The following is a 15,536-nucleotide window of genomic DNA, read 5'->3' as shown; positions in this document are numbered from 1 at the left end:
TTTGAGTAATTTCTGTTTATTAGTCATTAGAGCCTTCAGTCTGAGAACCAATCGTGATGATCCAATCAGATAGACCTCCCCCCAACCAACCAGCATGCAGTTGACACCCCAAACCCTGACCAATCTCACTCCCTAGCTGCTCTGCTTCACAGGACCTTGTTTAGCTGAACCTAGAGCCAGGTCTGCTGGAGATGCTGTATGCAAGAATAAGATTACAGAAAGTCTGCATCTCAAATGACACCCATTACCTATATAGTGCACTACTTTAGTAACCACCTCTGACCATTGGTCAAAAAGTAGGGCATATTGGTAATCTACAACAGGGTCTCCCAAACTCGGTCCTGCCCCCCCAGGTGCACGTTTTGGTTTTTGCCCTAGCACTACACAGATAATTCAATTAACCAACTCATCATCAAGCTTTGATTCTTTGAATCAGCTGTGTAGTATTGGGGAAAAATCAAAACGTGCACCCATTGGGGGCCCCAGGATCGCGTTTGGGAAACTCTGATCTACAAGGTATAAAGTGTTATTTGGAATGCAGACAGACTACAGTAAGACTATATATGTAATGTGACTGAGCTTTATACTGGTTCAGTCTGACCAGAAGAAGCTGCTTCACACACACCCTTCTAGGTGTGAAGTAAATCATCATCCCATGAAGAACAATTAAGATAAATCATAAACCCAGAGTAAGAACATAGTGTGTTTGAGAAGCAGAGAGCAACCCTTTAGTTAGCATGACTGCTGCTAGAGAGGGTGCTGCTACTGTCTGCGGACACACACAGTCACACATACACATGAAGCAGTCCCCAGGAGTTGATCAGTTGGCCTTGGAAGGTGGTGAGAAGTGAAGGGGGTTTGGGGATTAGCCCTTGCTGGGTGAAAGGGGGGTTTACACACACACACACACACACAAATACACACACCCAGTACTGGGCTTCCAACTCCATTAAGCAAAGAGCTCTATGAGTAAGGGGGGGGGGGAGGGGGGGAGGGGGCAGCCTGCTACATGCTAACCAGAGGGATGGGGGGGCACTTCTTTTAGCCACACCTCCTGAGTGCAGTCAGCTACAGAAGGCCCACCCAGCCAGCTAGCTGCCATGACGATAGCACGCAGACATACACACACACACAGGAGATACAGTTGAGCCATGGACACACACACACTTATCACAAACACATTCTCTCTTTATAAACACGAATGCCTGAAGTTTTAAAAAGGTCTTCATGACACAGTCTGACATCTTTCTCCAGCAGTCATTACTCCTGTCCTCCACTCTCCTCTACATCCATCCCACCTATGTTCTCCATCCCCTTGTCAGCCTCCTTCTGTTCATCACAGCAGAAACAAAGAGAGAGACATTAAAACAGTCATTTACACTGAGTATACAAAACATTAAGAACATGCTCTTTCCATAACATAGGCTAACCAGGTGAAAGCTATGATCCCTTATTGATGTCACTTGTTAAATCCACTTCAGTGTAGATGAAGGGGAGGAGACAAGTTAAAGAAGGATTTTTAAGCCTCGAGACAGTTGAGACAAGGATTGTGTATGTGTGCAATTCAGAGGGTAAGACAAAATATTTAAGTGCCTTGGAAAAGAGTGTGGTAGTAGCTGCCAGGCACACTGGTTTGAGTATGTCAAGAACTGCAATGCTGCTGGGTTTTTCACGCTCAACAGTTTCCCGTGTGTATCAAGAATGGTCCACCACCCAAAGGACATCCAGCTAACTTGACAACTGTGGGAAGCATTGGAGTCAACATGGCCAGCATCCATGTGGAACACTTTCTTATACGATGCTAAGTGTGGGTTAATCTGTTCTGATGTCTCTCCAGTATTCCATCTCAACTCACCTTGGGGCTAGGGGAAGAGTTTAATCTGTAGGAGCTAGGGGAAGTGTTGCGTGGCTAAAGGAAATGTGTAGTGTGTTGGCTGTTTGACTCACCTTGGCGTCTCTCTCTGCGAACTTCTGGAACATGTTGGCGTAGAGCCTCTTGTCCTTCTCATGCTGCTCCTTAATCTGTTTCTGGCACAGAGCCACCTGGGAGGGCAGACAGAGAGCCCCGGATCAGACAAACAGCAAGGAGAGATGGACATCCAGATGAAAGGAGAGGGAAGTTTAGACAAGGCACACAAAGACTATTCTAGTACAGTACCTGGCTCTTGGCGGCCTTGTTGCTAGGATAAAGTTGGGTGACGCGCTGGAAGTCTGCTCTCGCCCTATCAAACTCCTTCATGGCAAACAGTGCCTCCCCCCTCCGGAATAGAGCCTTTTCATTGGATTCGTCTAGCTCCAGGGCCTTCGCACACACGCGAGAGAGAGCAGAAACCAAAAGTAAGTGGTGGAATAGGTTTGGTGTGGAATATTTAGGAAGTCAGACATGTTCAGATACAGCCAGGTCAGGTGTGTGTGTGTGTCTCCTAATCGAGTCTGTGTGTACCTTGTCACAGTTGTCGAAGGCAGAGCTTGGTTCCTGAAGCTTGATGAAGCACATGGCCAGGTTGAGGTGAGCAGCCAATCGCAGGGCTTTAGCTTTCTGGTCCTCCCCCTCGGGCAAACTTGATTCATTCTCCAGCCATGACACAATCCTCTTATACTGGACAGACGCTTGGCGATGCTTCCCTTCCTACACACACACACACACACGTTATACTAAACAAGCTCACACAGTCTCACGTCAGAATTATACATTCATCCAGGTTTCTCAAACGTCAAGTTTTTAAGGTTATCTCCGAAATCTTAAAGTTAGGCATTAAACTCCAAATGGTTAAGGTAAGGGTTAAGGTTTGAGATAGGCTTAAAACAAAAATCTAAAAAACAATTTTCCATCGCTGCTGGATTCAAACATGCAACCTTTTGCACCAGAGGCAGACGCTTAAACCCATCCACCAACCCCACCGCCCTAGCAAAAATAACACTTATTTAAAGGCAACAGCGCGTTTCCACATCATCTCCCGACATCCTCAGACATGGCTGGATGTCTAATACTGACTTGTATCACGGGTGACCTGGCTAGTTATACTGCACTGCTGCTTGAAGCTACTTCTCTCCACCCACACACAGGTAGCCTAGCGGTTAAGAACCTGTCGATGTGCCCTTGAGCAAGGTACTTAATCCTAATTGCTCCTGTATGTCTCTCTGGATCTGCTAAATGACTAAAATCTAAACCTTGAAGTACTGTGTTCCTTTCTCCTTGATGATGATGCTCTGCTCCAGTTTCTCTGCTGAGTTCATCTCCCAAGATTCCTTGGCCTGGGGAACAGGAAATGCTTCAGTCAGCCAGCAAATCACCTCTCAAAACACCAGACTCATCTGGGGCACACTTAGTAGGCAAACAGTTAGGAAATGTCACAAATAAAATGCCTAAGGCATGTCTCTGGACAGGACCCTCTGGTTGATATTGCTAAAGGGTGAGGGGTCATACCTTTTCGAAGGTGGTCAGTTTGAGTTTGTACTGCAGAGTGGCTCCACCAGGAATACTGTACTTGCTGCTTCCTATGTTTCCAAAGCCATACCTACACACACACACACACACACGTAGAAATTCATATCGACACACACTACAATTAGATATCCATACATACACAGCCACACAACTCAGCCAATATACCCAGAGAACACACCATTATACATTTCTCAAAATAACAAAATAGTATGTAGACTAGGTTTGTAATGTGTGTGTGTGTGTATTACTTGGGTTTGATGATGAAGAGTGACTCCTCTCCCTGTTCCATGGCGGTCAGGGCTTTCTCCACTCCACTTGGCAGACCCAGACTCTTTCCATCTCCCAACTCAAACTTCAGCTCCCTCTGGTCAAAGACCTTGCCCTCACAGCTGCCCTCCACACACACTGCAGGGGAAAGAGACCGAGAAAGGTGTGAGAGCTTGTAGCCTGTACAGTAAGTCTTAGTTTGGAATATCCCTGTTCCTTTTTGATGATGATGATGATGTTTGTGTGTGTACCTTCTACGGCAGCTCCTTCATTAGGTTTGGAGTATCCCGCTCCCTTAGTGATGATGCGACGGATGATTCCTCCATCCTCTCCCTCAGTGATGTCCTCCCCTCGAAACTCAAACAGCTCCACCTAACACACACACAAAACATCCATTTAAGGACTCAGTCACACACGTCAATGTTGACACCGAATGTTTACCTAAAACAGACATGTTACCTGGAAGACAAGAGTAGCATTGGGGGGTATCTTCGGGGGGCTGCCGGCGGTGCCGTAGGCGTACTCTGGTTTACAGATCAGCTGGCTAATCTCTCCTACTTTCATAGTAGCCACTCCCAGGTCCCACGCCTTGATTACCTGACCTACACACACACACACACACACACACACACATACATACAGGTCAAATGTCTTGATCACCCAGCTTGTACTTCGACACACACACACACACACACACACACACACACACACACACACACACACGTCTTGATCACCCAGCTTGTACTTCGACACACACACACACACACACACACACACACACCTTTGCCCAGCTCAAAGGAGAACTTCTCTCCTCGTTCGCGACTGGAGTCAAATGGGGTTCCATCCAGCAGCGTGCCAACATAGTGAACAAACACCTTGTCCCCCGTCATAGGCAGCTCTGTCCCTGTGCCCTCTTGCTTCACCAACTACAGATGTAGGGGAGGGAGAGAGGGAAAGAGCGACAGTGAAGGTTAGTTGTGCTGTAGCAGTGTATGGCATAGTCTGTCTGTGGTAGTGTTTGGTATTTTATTAGGAACCCCAAAAGCAGCAGCTACTCTTCCTGGTGTCCACACAAACCATAACATAATACAGAACATTAAATAGACAACATCAAGGACAGAACTACATCAATTCAAAAAAATGTATGTATAAAACAGCACACGTAGCCTACATATCAATACATACAAACTATCTAGCTCAAATAGGGGAGAGGCGTTGTGCAGTGAGGTGTTTCTTTATCATTTTTTTTTAAAACCAGGTGTGCTGTTCATTTGAACAATATGAGATGGAAGACAGTTCCATGCAATAATGGCTCTATATAATACTGTACGCTTTCTGGAATTTGTTTTGGATTTGGGGACTGTGAAAAGCTAACGCCAAGTAATTTAGTCTCCTCAACTTGTTCAACAGCCATACCATTCATTACCAGATTCAGCTGAGGTCTAGAACTTAAGGAATGATTTGTACCAAATACAATGCGCTTAGTTTTAGAGATGTTCAGGACCAGTTTATTACTGGCCACCCATTCCAAAACAGACTGCAACTCTTTGTGGTCGAATCATCTTTATGGTTGAATCATCAACATACATGGACACACGTTTTGTTTAATGCCAGTGGCAGGTCATTGGTAAAAATAGAAAAGAGTAGAGGGCCTAGAGAACCGCCCTGCGGTACACCACACTTTACATGTTTGATATTAGAAAAGCTTCCATTAAAGAAAACCCTTTGAGTTCTATTAGATCAACATCTCTGAAGCCACGATATGGCAGAGGTTGAAAAGCCATAACACCATTGTTTTCTCAACAACAGGGTTTGGTCAATAATATCAAATGCTGCACTGAAATCTAACAGTACAGCTCCCACAATCTTATTACTATCAATTTCTTTCAACCAATCATCAGTCATTTGTGTCAGTGTTGAGAAATAGCATGGTGTTTGACCAAACACCATTCTTTCCAACCGTTTGCTAAGAGCTGGCAGCAAGCTTATATAGGTCTGCTGTTAGAACCAGTAAAGCCTGCTTACTATTGCTTCCCTCCAGGCCCGAGGACAAATACTTTCCTCTAGGCTCAGATTAACCCTTGTGTGGTGTTCCAAGTTTTTGTTCTTCACCCAATGTTCATGGGTCTGATGGACCCACATCATTGGGTTTTTAAAACAATACAGCCATAACAATTTACGTAGAAATACTTAACACTTAGATGTTGCCTTATATCAATTACAAGCAATATAGACAGCATACATGATTCATATTTGCCATTGACCTCTGCTAGTTCACATTTATCAACAAAAGCGCTATTTGTTTTTTTATCAAATGATTTTTGTGAACAAAAATCTCAAATCAAGACATTGGTTGAATAAATAATGTTTATCTTGAACAAATATAAATTAAACAAGGTTTTCATCACTATTGATGTTTATTGCTATGAACAAACTGGAAGGACAAATTTGACATATTTTATGGAAATGATAAATGAGCCCAATTGAACACAAATTAAGGCCGGTCTACACACCACATGAGGGACAGAGTTTTACTGTGTGTGTGTGTGTGTGTGTGTGTGTGTGTGTGTGTGTGTGTGTGTGTGTTGCAAATGTATTTCTTGCACTTGATGCATGTGTCTTTCTGTCCTTCTTGGGTCCACACACATGGAAGTGATTCTTCTTGTTACTACCGGCTGCAATCTAGGATGATGAAAACACTTAGTTCAGGAATTTTACTAACATCTCACTCACTCACATATATAAACTAAGCAAAAAAAAAAGACGTGTTGTTTTCTCACTGTCAACTGTGTTTATTTTCAGCAAACTTAACATGTGTAAATATTTGTATGAACATAACATTCAACAGACAAGATCCGGGCTCTTCGCTGGCCATGGCAGAACACTGACATTCCTGTCTTGCAGGAAATCACACACAGAACAAGCAGTATGGCTGGTGGCATTGTCATGCTGGAGGGTCATGTCAGGATGAGCCTGCAGGAAGGGTACCACATGAGGGAGGATGTCTTCCCTGTAACGCACAGCGTGGAGATTGCATGAAATGACAACAAGCTCGGTCCGATGATGCTGTGACACACTGCCCCAGACCATGACGGACCCTCTACCTCCAAATCGATCCCACTCCAGAGTACATGCCTCGGTGTAACGCTCATTCCTTCGACAATAAACGCGAATCCGACCATCACCCTGGGTGAGACAAAACCACAACTCGTCAGTGAAGAGCACTTTTTGCCAGTCCTATCTGGTCCAGCGACGGTGGGTTTGTGCCCATAGGCGACGTTGTTTCCGGTGATGTCTGGTGAGGACCTGCCTTACAACAGGCCACCAAGCCCTCAGTCCAGCCTCTCTCAGCCTATTGCGAACAGTCTGAGCACTGATGGAGGGATTGGGCGTTCCTGGTGTAACTAGGGCAGTTGCTGTTGCCATCCTGTACCTGTCCCGCAGGTGTGATGTTCGGATGTACCGATCCTGTGCAGGTGTTGTTACATGTGGCCTGCCACTGCGAGGACGATCAGCTGTCTGTCCTGTCTCCCTGTAGCGCTGTCTTAAGCGTCTCACAGTACGGACATTGCAATTTATTGCCCTGGCCACATCTGCAGTCCTCATGTCTCCTTGCAGCATGCCTAAGGCACGTTGACGCAGATGAGCAGGGACCCTGGGCATCTTTCTTTTGGTGTTTTTCAGAGTCAGTAGAAAGGCCTCTTCAGTGTCCTAAGTTTTCATAACTGTGACCTTAATTGCCTACCGTCTAAGCTGTTAGTGTATTAACGATCGTTACACAGGTGCATGTTCATTAATTGTTTATGGTTCATTGAACATGGGAAACTGTGTTTAAACCCTTTACAATGAAGATCTGTGAAGTTAATTGGATTTTTACAAATTATCTTTGAAAGACAGGGTCCTAAAAAAAGGGACGTTTATTTTTTTGCTGAGTTTAGTTACGACATGCCAAGGTAGGCGAGTCAGACACACAACACTACTCACACTTACTTCCGGTATTGGAGCTCTTGGTTCTGTGGGTCGAGCGGATGGGGCACCAGCATCCTCCTGAATCCTCCTCACGATGGCTGCAGAAGCTGGGTTCCTTGGGATATGTTGCCTCCTCGGGATTAGAGGTCTTAATAATGCCTTGCCCAGCACCTCGAGAAAGAGCCGTCTCCTCTGCAGCTTCTCTCTGTCCCAATCTGGGTTCAACGCCATCCAGATGACAAACACATTGTACGCCAAGATGTCCAAGGTATTTAAGAATATCACAAGTGGCCAGCGTAGGGTTCTTCTTTTGCAGCTGTAGTCAGTCACCAGCTTGTCTAAATTGTCCACCCCTCCTTTTGTGGCAATGTGATCCATTATGATTTCTGGTGTTCCTGGCCACAGATTCTCCCATCCCTATGTAGCGTACTCATGAGTACCACATTTTTGCCTTTAATTTGGCTCATAGGACACTGGGGATGTGTCGCAAACGTAGTTGTTGAATACATGGAACAGGCCTGAGGTGGGAGCTCTTCATCTTCCAAAGTGGAAGACGCTCCTTCCACACTAGCTTCTCTCCCTCTGAGCAGAGATTATTTTTGCCATACTGATTGTGATAAGGAGCCACACATGCAAAGCTATTTATTTGTTGTGTCCCTCCCCCAATTCGCACCTGGCTGGGGTAGAGTGTAAAAATAAATCTGTATTTTCCCACAATGTATCGAAATAATCTATTGTAATAATATTGTGCCGGTTACATCAAGACATTGTGTAGTTTCACACTACAAAAAGGTAAAGAGTGTGCGAAACGCGGGAGACAGCACCAAGAACCTGTCTGTCTTCCTGCCTATGTGGAAACAGCAGGCCCAGGGAGGAGGAAGACAGAATTAAGGCACACAGCAAACCGTTTGTTTAATTTTTTACTTGTTTTCACCAAACACACACTTATTACCCTCGGGTCCAGTGGACCCAAACACCACATATGTAATATAAATGTGTAGAGGGGTGCACAGTGTGCACTCAATGAAAATGTGTTATTTTACATGTTTTTCACAGAAAATGAGCAAAGGCCAATGAGTCTCAGGTTGAAAAAATAATTAATTGTATCATTTATTTTAGTAAACATTGAAAATGGGTCCCACAGACCCAAACAAGGGTTAAAGATATGACAGATAGGAGTGGCTAGAAGTCAGCTACTATCCTCAGTATCTTTCCATCTAAGTAGTCAATGCCAGGAGGTTTGGCATTATTGGTCATTAACAATCATTTTTCTACCTCTCCCACACTAACTTTACAAAATTCAAAACTTGCAATGCTTTTCTTTCATTTTTTACTTTTTTTTATGCATGAATACAATGGCTCACTGTTCATTGTTGGCATTTCCTGCCTAAGTTTGCCCACTTTGCCAATGAAGTAATCATTAAAATAATTGGCAACATCAAATGGTTGTGATAAATTCTCCATCTGATGGAGTTGAATTGATCTTTCTGCCCATAATTTCATTTAAAAGTAATCCTACGTTTTTTTCCCATCATTCTTTATATCATTGATCTTGGCTTCATAATACAGTTTCTTCTTTTTGTTGTTGTTGAGTTTAGTCACATAAGTCTCAATTTGCAGTAAGTCAGCCAGTCAGATGTGCAGCCAGACTTAGCCACTCATTTTGCCATCTCTTTCAACCATACAGTTTTTCAATTCCTCATCAATCCATGGAGGTTCTAAGAGTTCTAACAGTTCTGACAGTCAATTTCTTAACAGGTGCATGCTTACTGTATGTAGTCTAGTACTTTGGGCTGCTGTTGTGTTTAGGTCTTGGGTTGTGGGCTCTAAAACTGTTCAAGAGGTGATTTATTTGTGTGATGATGTGGAAACTGTCTGAGACACCATGTGCTGCAAGTCTGCCTGTAGGGAAATACACTATGGGCCAGAATGACTGACAGTCTCTCTCTCCCACACACACTTCTCAGTGTCAACATTGACCAGCCACACTCCCTGCAGAAATAGGATATTCAGCAGGGAAGGGTCAGGTCACCAAAACCAGAATCCCCCCCCCCCAAGCAGCTGTGGGTATCCCAAATATGGCAGGCTCTAGAAAACATCCAGGTAACCAGATATGTTTGCTGACAAACAAGAAACGATGAAATGCTTATACCCAGGTCAGAACCTTCTAGCCAAAACTAAGACACTTCAAGATCACTGCTAAGTCTGAATAGTGATGACTAGACATTTGATAGTTTGCTGCAGAAACACATAGTTCAGTGACAGTACAAACTACCTGGCAATGATAACATCTCTGATTACATGGGGAAGTGAGATGCACCCAGCTGCAACCCCACAGCAGCCTGAGACTGAAACTAGCCTGTCACTAAAACCAATACTGTCGCCATCTAATGGCCGTGGTTAATCCCTACCACATACATGTGAACTTTTCTTTCCTAGATTCCTTTCCTCACGGGTGGTCAGGGCTCCACAGTGCAAGCATTTAAATTGCATTTGTGAATAAAAAGTAAAGTGTGACAGTGAAACTGAAGCTCTTGTACAATGCTGTGTACTACTCCCTTCACAGAACAGCACAAACTGGCTTCTACCAGAAGAGAAAGAGGAGTGGGAGGCCCCGGTGCACAACTGAGCAAGAGGACAAGTACATTAGAGTGTCTAGTTTGAGAAACAGACGCTTCACAAGTCCTCAACTGGCAGCTTCATTAAATAGCACCCACAAAACACCAGTCTCAACGTCAACAGTGAAGAAGCTTCTCCGGGATGCTAGCCTTCTAGGCAGAGTTGCAAAGAAAAAGCCATATCTCAGACTGGCCAATAAAACGAAAAGATTAAGATGGGCAAAAGACAGACACTGGACAAAGGAACTCTGCCTAGAAGGCCAGCATCCCGGAGTCTCCTCTTCACTGTTGACGTTTAGACTGGTGTTTTGCGGGTACTATTTAATGTACTTGTTCTCTTGCTCAGTTGTGCACCGGGCCTCCCACTCCTCTTTCTATTCTGGTTAGAGCCAGTTTGAGCTGATCTGTGAAGGGAGTAGTACACAGCGTTGTACAAGAGCTTCAGTTTCTTGGCAATTTCTCACATGGAATAGCCTTCATTTCTCAGAACAAGAGTAGACACACAAGTTTCAGAAGAAAGGTCTTTGTTTCTGGCCATTTTGACCCTGTAATCTAACACACAAATGCTGATGCTCCAGACACTCAACTACTCTAAAGAAGGCTAGTTTTATTGCTTCTTTAAATCAAAACAGTTTTCAGCTGTGCTATCATAATTGCAAATTGGTTTTCTAATGAGCAATTAGCCTTTAAAATGATAAACTTGGATTAGCTAACACAACGTGCCATTGGAACACAGGAGTGATGGTTGCTGATAATGGGCCTCTGTACACCAATGTAGATATTCCATAACAAATCAGCTGTTTCCAGCTACAATAGTAATTTACAGCATTAACAATGTTTACACTGTATTTCTGATCAATTTGATGTTATTTTAAAATGGACAAAAAAAAGTGCTTTTCTTTCAAAAACAAGGACATTTCTAAGTGACCCCAAACTTTGAACGGTAGTCTATATGTGAACCTCTTTCCTTTACTAACTTCCATTCCTACCTCAAGTACCGCTCCTCCTTCCCCATTTCCTATCTCCCTTTTCCTTCTCCTCTCCTCCTTCCCTTGACCCCGTTTTTTTCCCTGAGTTCACAGTTGTCTTGAAAGCACGATAATCCCTACCACATACAATGCATTAAAAAAGTTCAGACCCTTTGACTTTTTCCACATTGTGTTGTGTTAGGTGCACCCTTATTCTAAAATGGACTAAATCGTTCCCCCCCCCCCCCCCCCTCATCAATCTACACACAATACCCCATAATGAAAGCAAAAACTTTTGGGGGGGAAATGTTCGCAAACTTATTAAAAATAAAAACCATCACATTTACATTAGGATTTTATACCCTTTACTCAGTACTTTGTCGAAGCATCTTTGGCAGCGATTACAGCCTTGAGTCTTCTTGGGTATGACGCTACACACCTGTATTTGCGGAGTTTCTCCCATTCTTCTCTGCAGATTCTCTCAAGCTCTGGCAGGTTGGATGGGGAGTGTTGCTGCACAGCTATTTTCAGGCCTCTCCAGAGATTTTAGAACAGGTTCAAGTCCAGGCTCTTGCTGGAACATTCAAAGATATTCAGAGACTTGTCCCGAAGCCACTCCTGCGTTGTCTTAGCTGTGTGCTTAGGGTTGTTGTCCTGTTGGAAGATGAACCTTCGCCCCAGTCTGAGGTCCTGAGCTGGTTTTCATCAAGGATCTCTGTACTTCGCGCCGTTCATCTTTCCCTCGATCCTGACTAGTCTCCCAGTCCCTGCTGCTGAAAAACATCCCCACAGCATGATGCTGCCATCACCATGCTTCACCGTAGGGATGGTGCCAGGTTTCCTCCAGACTTGACGCTTGGTATTCAGGCCAAAGAGCTCAATCTTTGCTTCATCAGACCAGATAATCTTGTTTCCCATGGTCTGAGAGTCATTTAGGTGCCTTTTGGCAAACACCAAGCGGGCTGTCATGTGCCTTTTACCAAGGAGTGGCTTCTGTCTGGCCACTCTGCCATAAAGACCTGATTGGTGGAGTGCTGCAGAGATGGTTGTCCTTCTGGAAGGTTCTCCCCTCTCCAGAGGAACTCAGGAGCTCAGTCAGAGTGACCTTTGGGTTCTTGATCGCCTCCCTGACCAAGGCCCTCTCCCCCGATTGCTCAGTTTGGCCGGGCAGCCAGCTCTATGAAGAGTCTTGGTGGTTCCAAACTTCTTCCATTTAAGAATGATGGAGGCCACTGTGGTCTTAGGGACCTTCAATGCTGCAGAATTTCTTTGGTACCCTTCCCCAGATCTGTGCTGACACAATTCGATCTCAGAGCTCTACTGACAATTCCTTTAACCTCATGGCTTGGTTTTTGCTCTGACATGTACTGTCAACTGCACCACTCGGTAGGCCCTCACTGGCTTATTTACAAAATTACACTGATTGGCCCAAGGGGGGAATTGCATCATTCGTGAGAGGATGAAATGTTTACTGTAGTATAGTTTTATGTTGTTCTTGATACCATATCTTGTTTGGAGGTTTTTTGACCTTTGTCACATCTATGCTAATATAGCAAAAATTCGCAAGCTAGCCAACCAACAACTGTAACGATGTATTTAAACAACCAACCTGTCTATGAAGACATAAAATGCGCAGTTTGAGCTACTCCAGGAAGCGACATTGCAGGCTAGCTCAGTGCTGCCCCCTTATCTCAAGTCCAAAGCTGACCGGGGTACTGCAGGCTGCCATTAGCTACTAAATGATCATCCTGTGTGCGATTTTTATAAGATTTTTTATATAAATCGGTTCAAGGACATACATCTGGTGTAATATAAAATATTGGTAGCATTACTATAATGGTAGGCTGAACAATAGAACGAGTCAAAATTCACCCAAGGCTTTAAAATGGCAAAAGAACATTGGCTAAGCTGGAACACTAGCGCGAGCCCATAGCAATTGAATGGAATCGAACGGTCGCTGAGCCTCTTCTGACTGGAGTGATGCTTGGAATTCCTTTTCACCTAAATGGCACAAAGAAATGTATCCCTTTTTATTTTACTACTACCATCTGTTCATAGGACGAAACTGAAAAATAACAACTTGTGTAGAAAGTAAACATCCTCACCTCAATGGTGTGCTTATGTCTGCATAATGAGGAAGTAAGAAAAAAATGGCAACTTTGACTATTTCTGGTCTAGCGATCGATGACTGCAGAGTACACTGCCCAACCGTATGTAATTAGAAAGAGATTATCCTGACAAAAATGGTGTCCAACTTGAAAAAAATGAAAATATACACATTGCAAGATATTTGGCAAAATATACCAGCATGCCTCTCCATAGGAAAACAAAGGGAGAGGCTCAACGTTCCAAGGGCAAAAGGTATTCCGGAGCTAGTGTTTGATGACAGCGGAGTACGCTGCCTTACATAATTAGAAAGAGGGGGTTCTCATGTTTAAATAGTGACCGACTTGAAAAAAATGAAAATATACATATTGCAAGATATTTGGCGAAATAGACAGACATACCTATATTTCCCTACAGTAAACAATGGGACGACCTCAAAGTTCCATGAGTATTTTTTTGTTGTTGTTTACATTTTAACTACCAGCAATGTGGGCAGGTCTCATTGACAACAATAACAAAGCAGCCATTGTGACATAGAACAATAAACTGGGAATAGAACCTTCGGAAGGAGAGTTGGTGCCACGGTGCACAATAGAACGAACTAATAGGCACTGGCAGGTTGAAAAATGTCCTAAAATAAGGCCTGTTTTTTCGTGATTACTTCAAAACTACGGCAAGCAGCTGGGACATATGGTAACAGTGTGAAACTGGGCTCCACGGCAGATGCAATGAACTGGGGGGCAGGTAGCCTAGTGGTTTGGGCGTTGGGCCAGAAACCGAAAGGTTGCTACATCGAATCCCTGAGCTGACAAGAAACTGTCCTTCTGCCCCTGAACAAGGCAATTAACCACTGTTCCTAGGCCGTCATTGTAAATAAGAATTTGTTCTTAACTGACTTGCCTAGTTAAATAAAAATACATAAAGTAGTTTTTATCAGAAAAAAGCATTGTTAAAAATGTCATGTGTCCAGCCTAACAATGCCTGCAGTACCGTGGTCGGCATTGAACTTCGTGGCTTCAATGCGAGGGTTGCAGTCATTCTCCCCTGGGTTAACCACAGCCAGTAGTTGGCGATATTATGGTTTTAGTGACTGGGTAGTTTTAGTCACAGGCTGCTGCAGGGCTGCACCTGGATACTACTGGGGGAAGATGGGGCTGGTGGAGAAGCAAGCATGTTCGAGGTGACGTCAGCCAGTTAGCTAACGTTAGTTAAGTTTAGCCAGCAGATATAACTACTGTAGCAAACCCCAAATGTTGCATATAGATCATGGACTGCGCTGCAAAATCTCACTAATCTAAATTACCCTACTGTAGCCAACTGACCAAAATATTTTAGCATTTTTCTTCAGTCAAGCTTGCTAGGTAGCTGGTTATGCCATTCAATGAATTGCTATTGGGTAGATAGTGAGCATGCTAACGCTAGCTTGTTGGCTCGCTAGGGTTTCAACTAGTTAACACAGCTGCAAAGTCAACATGGGCGATATCGTACAAATTCATGACAACAAAAATTTGCTTTTTGGTCTTAAATTAAGGTTAGGTTTAGGTGTAAGGCTGGCAGCGTGGTTAGGATTAAAATCACATTTTAAGAAGATACATGTTAGAAATAGGCGGGGTTTAAGACTTTGTGGCCGTGGTAACTAGTTAGTTCAGTTACCTTTAAAACCCCTCCATCTTTCTTCTGCGTGATATCCTCTCCCTCCATTGGTAATGGGATATTCTGTCCTTCGTTGGTCACCTCTTCCGCAGTCATAGCCCCGGAGCACTTCTTTCTGCAAACCTCTCCTTCTCAGCTAGCTGACGTTAACTAGCAAACCACACAACTGCAAGTTTCGACTGCCTAGATTAGAGCTAACTACCAACTAAGGTTCTGCAGGAGAGCTGCGCCACAAATCAAAGCTAACGCGCTTGATGGCTATAAGAATCAGCTTTTCTCGTTAGCTATATTTTGGGTTTGCACTTTTAGTGCCAAATTACGCTGATGTCAATCGCTGTGTACCAGTCTCCAAACTGATGGTGTGCCGTTGAGTTGCTTAGCTAGCTAATAAGTCCAGAGGTCCACTTTGCTGTGTTGCTTGCGTGTTTCTCTGTCTAGCATCTGACAGTTGTCTAGGCTGCTAGCGTCTGGAAGAAGGGCCGAGAACTTTCGATACGCTGCAAAGGG

At 44.1% G+C, this 15,536-nt stretch overlaps 1 protein-coding gene across 1 annotated transcript; it reads right to left on the bottom strand.

Annotated features, from left to right (window-relative positions):
• Positions 1-15,490, bottom strand: fkbp4 (FKBP prolyl isomerase 4). Its single transcript, XM_045688242.2, has 11 exons — positions 15,030-15,490; positions 4,497-4,641; positions 4,175-4,317; positions 3,967-4,087; positions 3,697-3,853; positions 3,428-3,518; positions 3,172-3,255; positions 2,444-2,629; positions 2,159-2,302; positions 1,948-2,043; positions 1-1,329 (listed from the first exon to the last, which is right to left on the bottom strand). The coding sequence occupies exons 1-11, from the start codon at positions 15,123-15,125 to the stop codon at positions 1,261-1,263; spliced, it is 1,332 nt and encodes a 443-aa protein (XP_045544198.1). The 5' UTR covers positions 15,126-15,490; the 3' UTR covers positions 1-1,260.
• Between the last annotated feature and the right edge of the window lie 46 nt (positions 15,491-15,536).

Source organism: Salmo salar, chromosome 10, assembly GCF_965601325.2.
Source record: "Salmo salar chromosome 10, fSalSal1, whole genome shotgun sequence".
In the NCBI taxonomy this organism is placed as follows: Eukaryota; Metazoa; Chordata; class Actinopteri; order Salmoniformes; family Salmonidae; genus Salmo; species Salmo salar.
This window is presented reverse-complemented; position numbering and strand designations above follow the sequence as displayed.